This window comes from Camelus ferus, chromosome 1, assembly GCF_009834535.1.
Source record: "Camelus ferus isolate YT-003-E chromosome 1, BCGSAC_Cfer_1.0, whole genome shotgun sequence".
Taxonomy (NCBI): domain Eukaryota; kingdom Metazoa; phylum Chordata; class Mammalia; order Artiodactyla; family Camelidae; genus Camelus; species Camelus ferus.
The window spans coordinates 47,439,767-47,445,391 of record NC_045696.1 but is presented as its reverse complement, the minus strand read 5'-3'; the positions used below and the strand labels follow the sequence as shown (position 1 = coordinate 47,445,391).

Here is a 5,625-nt window from a genome sequence, read left to right as displayed (position 1 = left end):
CTCTTTCTTTCCCGCAAACTCCTATCTGGTAATTAAGGAAGCATCCTTGCCTTTTCCTGGCATCACTGACCCCTATTCTCAAAGTTGCCAAAGGGAGATACATAGAAGAAATAGCTGTTCACTGGAGCGCATCTCTAGGGAAGGCAACAGTGAGGCTGACCATGCAGAAGCAGAGCCAGGCTCCCCCGACCCCGACCACCACCCGACTGCCTCCAGTAGTGGTCATCTATCAGCCATTCTCTACTCCTTTATCTTGCTCTTGAATCATAGGATTCAATATGGTGACCATGTGCCCTGTCCTGGAGGATGAATCACAGCACTCCTGCTCCTCTTGGCCATATACAAGTCCTCATCTTTTACCATATTCCAAAATCTAAAAGGCTTTAGTGGGGAGGGCATAGCTCAGTGGTAGAGTGCGTGCTTAGCATGCATGGGCTTCTGGGTTCAATCCCCAGCACCTCCATATAAATAAATAAACAAGCAAACAAACCTAGTTACCCCCTCAACCACCAAATAAAAGTCTTTTAAAAAAAAAAACAAATCTAAAAGGCTCTAAAAGTCTAAAAATGTTTCCCCAAGTTTGAGACTAACTCATTTGGCAGCAAAATTGGATAGAGCCTTGGTGTCAGGATCTTTTTGGTCCTTATCCCCCATTTTGTGAATTTTCATTCATTATTGCAGCAGACATTAATGTGTTTTATTACAGGATGCTGCTGCAGGCCTCCTTGGTACTAAGTATAGCCAAATATACAGAATTTGCACTCTCTTACCTTCTAAAATCTGAAAAATCCAGAGCTCTGAAACACATCTGGGCCAGGGATCTTGAATAAGGGATTGTGGAGCAGTACTAAATTTCTCAGCCACACACGGTGGGAAAGGAGGTCCTGTGACCCAGAATGAACAATGAAGTGTAGGGAGAAATCTGCCTGATCCTCTAGGAGAAAATCTTGCTTCTAAAATAAAAAAGCAAAGCCTCCAAAGAGAATGGCCTTACCCTAATCCTTCCTTCCTTCTCAGGGTCTCAGGTGAGGATGTGTTGCCCACCACCTTATGACCACGAGGAGACAAGATAAAAGATGACAAGTCAAAAAACTGAGGGTAGTACAGAAAAAGGGGAAGAGATCAGACTGCTAATATTCTCTGTCAAGCTTCCAAAAGAACCCTGGAATCAAGCACCACACTTCTGGTTAAGTAAATAGTAAGCTTCCTTGTCTGTAAACCAGCGTTAATCAGGTTTTCTGTTATTTTCCTATGGGTGGGGTTAGCCAAGGACAAGTATAAAATGCTGTTTAAACAGGTGATAAGGAGCGCCCTCATTCAGCGGACCATAGAGCCACCTCCTCCCAACGAAGGATCAGATAAGAGACCCACAGTGTGGGGCAACCAACAGAAGGCCCAGGTGTTGGCCGTATCAGGTTGCCAAGAAGAAAGGTGAGGAAAGAACAGAAAGGCAGGTGGTCTCCCCCTGGCAGAGAACCAGAATAAAGGCAGTTATTGCTTGTCTCGGACACACTGAAGTTTACCATGCTTGTGTGCCATATGCCAAGAGGCAGTTCTTTAGAAATTTACTGGGGAGTGTGTTTGTATGTGGGTGGATGCTTGTGTGTTAAGGGGTGCCCATGTCAATATCACGGGGTATAAAACACCCTTACCTGACCAGTCTCTGCAGACCTTTCCTGACCTTTTCGGTGAGTAAGTGCTCTGCACCCATGCTCCCTGATTCTCCAAACTGCTTAGAGAGCTCCAGGCTCCTCTGTACTGACACTGATGTTCCTCCATCTGTCCTCTCTTGAGACTTCACATTCTCTTCTTTCCCAACCATGCTGGAGCTCTGAGATCTGTTTCTTTCCATCTTTTCTCCCAGTCCCAGGGCACGGCATTTCTACAGGATGAAGAGGACCTCCTGCTTCCTTCTCATCCTCATCCCCCTTCTCCAGCTGATAATCCTAGGAGTTGCTCATGATTCCTTAGACTCCATTGTAGATAAAAAGATAAAGGATGCTCTTATTGGTCTAGGTACTGTGTGGGATTGAGCGGCGTGGGGGAGGGGATGGGAGGATAGCCCCTGATCATGCCTTCTGTTCCTAAGCCCTAACTTCTTCTCTAGCTCCACTCCTGTATCACTTTTGGACTCTTGGCTAAAAATCCAGGTTTGTCTGATGATAATGAGGTTGATAATGTTGATGATGAGAAAGGAGGAAGTGGAGGAGGATACCTATATTATGAACACTCATTATGAATGAACTTGAATACAAAGCTTTAGGTTACTTCACTTAATTTTCACTTTAGAAATTAAGTACAACTATTACTTTCATCTTACAAATGAAGAAACTTAACCTTAAAAGCTAGTGAATAATTCACCTCTGAATTAGAAGAGGATTTGGAAGGGGATGATGGGAGACAGAGATAATGGGCAATGTCCCTTCTTCCTACTCAGAGCTCAATCCCTCTGCCCACCAAAAGACGATCTCATGTATCAGTGTCAAGAACTCAGGCAAATTGTCTTCCTGCCCTGCAGGTGAGTAACTCCATGAGGAGAAGTGGTGGGTATGATGCCCCGTGCCCTCCTCTGTCTATCCCTCAACACCTCCACCTTCCCCCACCTGACATTTGTATTATCCTGAGGCTGAGTCAGAACTCTTTGTTCCCAGAGATCCCTTCCTATTCTCATTTTGCTTAAGGATTCTACTGAGGAATCTTGGGTTTCTGCCTCTTCCCTTCCTACCCTCCTTTCATGGCTGCATACCCAGCCTTTCCTCCCTTCAATAGTCCTGTTCTGGTCCTGCCACTACCACTTCCCCTGTCTTTCATCTTCCTTTCCCTGTTCTGTTTTGGTGGTTAAAGGCCAGCACAAAAGTAAATTTCTCATGACCCTAAGAAATCAGAAATGCCCAGGCCTCTCACTTCTGCGGGTTTCTTCCATGACCCCGTACTTAAATTTTTTTACAGTAGTCTGTATTTTTTTTTTTTTCCCTTAAAGAGGACCTTTAAAACTGAATTAGTTTTCGACCCCACAAAACCTAGCTCTACCTCTGGGATGCATAAGGATAAAAGATGATTCTGGGAGGATTTCCCTCCTCTCAAAAGCAAAGGTTCTGATGTCTATGTTCTGTGTGCCCATGTAGGGACTGTTGTCACTGGCTGTGCCTGTGGCTATGGCTGTGGTTCCTGGGATGTCCAGAAGGAAACCACGTGCCACTGCCAGTGTAACCCAGGAGACTGGACCACCGCTCGCTGCTGCCGCCTGACCTGAGAAAGGGGAGAATGAAAACCTAATTGTTTGACTGTAACTGTAATGAAACCATGACGCCAAACAGGAAAACTGACACAAACTGTCCCTTTCATTGGTTGCAACTCTCCTCCTTGGGTAATAAAAACAACTTTTTGCATCTTTCTGCGTTTATGTTTTTGACGTTATAACCCACGGCTTGGTACCCCTCTAGGCCGAAAATATTTCCACATTCCAATTACTCCATCTCAGCGAGGATTAGGAAAAATATGGGAGAATGGGAATACCTGAGATTGACACTCCAGCCCCCACTTCCCTCGTTGTTTAACAACAGGATGACAACTCTGTGCCAGACGTTTGGCTTCGACTAGAGGTACAGAGAAATGAAATACCACACATACCCTTATGAGCTCACCAACGGGAGCAGTGGGCAGACAGACTTTTCAAGGTGTAGGCAGGCAAGCCCAGCTTTAAAAGAATCAATTTCTAGATTTCAGGTTAGTGTATGTACTCTGTCCTAGACTTATGTGCCAGAGATCTGCTTTGATCAGGGTGGCAATTTGCCATCGTCTTCTGCTCCATAACAAAATAGAAACCAGCCCTTCCCTGTCATTGAAACTTAACTTGGCTCATTGCCGCGGGTATAAAAATCTGCAAAATGTCAAAGGAAGGATTCAAAATATTGGCACCGATGTTGAGGGATCCAACTACTGAGTAACAAGTCCTTTTTACAAGTTGGGAGGCTTCTGGTTTATGACACAATGTTGAAGGAGGGCATAATCCAGTTATCAATTGACAGGCCATCTACAATAATTTTAATAATAAATTGCAGTGTAATCTTTAACAAATAGCTTAAAAGGAATTTTAAAGATTGAAGAACATTACTATAAAAATGTTCCTCTCCTATCTCTTTAATTATGAGAAGTAGATGTCACAAAGCTTATAACTATGAAAAGAAAAATAGGAATATAATTGGCTCTAAATTTATCTCTCTCTGGGATTATTCATTTATGGGTATATAAACTGCTTGAAAGAAAAAAGCAGCTCCATCTCTCTCATTTAAGAAATACATTTCCAACAGGTACCATTTTGTTTATTGATTACTTATCAAAATTTGTTACAAATGCTTTATTCAGTTGGGTACAAGTAATCATCGTAATCACTCAGTACTTCTGTTTATGGTAACTAGAGTGAGTCTCTTAAAATATAAAGCAAATCATTTCACTTTCCTGTCCAAAGTACACAGTCTAATGACTTCTTATTACACATACAGTAGAATCCCAAGTATTCATCATGTCCCAGAAAACCGTGCATCCAGCCCCTGGCTATCTCTCCCACCTCATTTCTGATCCTTGCTCACTTTGCCCTGGCCACACCTGCATTCTCAGCGTTCTTATAAGTTATAGCCACCCTCCCACCTCAGGGCCTTCCTACTCTGTGTCCCCCAGATAGTTACATGGTTCCCCAGACACAATGCCAATCCTCAATCCTTTTCAGAGACGTCTTCATATCAGGCTCTAACTTTTGTCCTGTTTTGGTTTTTTTTCCATGATGCTTCACAGTTCTGACATCATAGTGTATATTCATCTGTTAATGTATTAACTATCTTCCCCCTTGGAACATATGGCCCAGGAATGATGAGACCTTATTTAATGTGCATATCATTGCGTCCCCAGTGCTTAGAATAGTGCCTTGTCCATAAATTCATCTACTACGAAGTCCAGTTCTGAGTCGGCTCCCTCTCTTGGTTTCTGTCCCTCTTTCTTTACCTCAGTCTTGGTAACCAAGGGACAGATGTTTTACATGGTCCCTGGGCCCCATTCTCAAGTTGCCTGTAGGAGAAATAGCTGTACATCAGAGGACACCTCTTTGAAATTAAAGAGCCAAACAGTGAAGATGGAGGCCAAAGAGATTAGAACAGCAGAAGCAACAGCAGAAGCAGAAGCTGGATTTTGTAGCTCCAGTTGACGTAGTCCATTGCCCACTTAAGTGGCCAATTTCCCTTTCTCAGCATTAACAGCAACTTCATTTCAAAATAATTTCAAGTCCCAAAAGACAAATTATTCTTTAAGCCAATAATGGTGCTCCTGCTCCTCTTAGCTCCAAATTCTCTTTCTTAGACACCTTTACAGGTCTTTGTCTGCCTGACTTACTTCACTTAGCATGATAATCTCTAGGTCCTTCCATGCTGCTGCTAAATATTCTTTAATACACATTCATTTAGCAACTATGAAGTACTAGACATTTTGGCAAGATCTAGGTGTACAACAATGATGAAGATACTGCTTCTGCTCTTGGTATTCATCGAATTGTCAAGAAGGCATCAATCTAATTTCAAAATAAGGCAGTAAGTGCTGGGTGGAAGGGGTGCCCCAGGTACACTGATGGCACAGTTA

The 5,625-nt window shown here is 43.2% G+C and overlaps 1 protein-coding gene across 2 annotated transcripts; it reads left to right on the top strand.

The window, feature by feature from the left end:
- Window positions 1-1,411: 1,411 nt before the first annotated feature.
- On the top strand, window positions 1,412-3,381 carry RETNLB (resistin like beta). Of its 2 annotated transcripts, none has more exons than XM_032465115.1 (4): window positions 1,412-1,431; window positions 1,865-2,016; window positions 2,438-2,518; window positions 3,126-3,381. In XM_032465115.1, the coding sequence occupies exons 2-4, from the start codon at window positions 1,890-1,892 to the stop codon at window positions 3,251-3,253; spliced, it is 336 nt and encodes a 111-aa protein (XP_032321006.1). In that variant the 5' UTR covers window positions 1,412-1,431; window positions 1,865-1,889; the 3' UTR covers window positions 3,254-3,381. The 2 variants fall into 2 exon arrangements, with proteins under 2 accessions (XP_032321006.1, XP_006192359.1); XM_006192297.3 differs by lacking the exon at window positions 1,412-1,431 and adding an exon at window positions 1,606-1,688.
- Window positions 3,382-5,625: the final 2,244 nt, after the last annotated feature.

Excerpts from the sequence above, each read along its gene's own strand:
- RETNLB (XM_032465115.1), top strand. The coding sequence starts at position 1,890 with ATGAAGAGGACCTCCTGCTTCCTTCTCATCCTCATCCCCCTTCTCCAG. Across the intron at positions 2,017-2,437 it reads GGATGCTCTTATTGGTCTAG|AGCTCAATCCCTCTGCCCAC; the intron begins GTACTGTGTGGG and ends CTTCCTACTCAG. Across the intron at positions 2,519-3,125 it reads ATTGTCTTCCTGCCCTGCAG|GGACTGTTGTCACTGGCTGT; the intron begins GTGAGTAACTCC and ends GTGCCCATGTAG.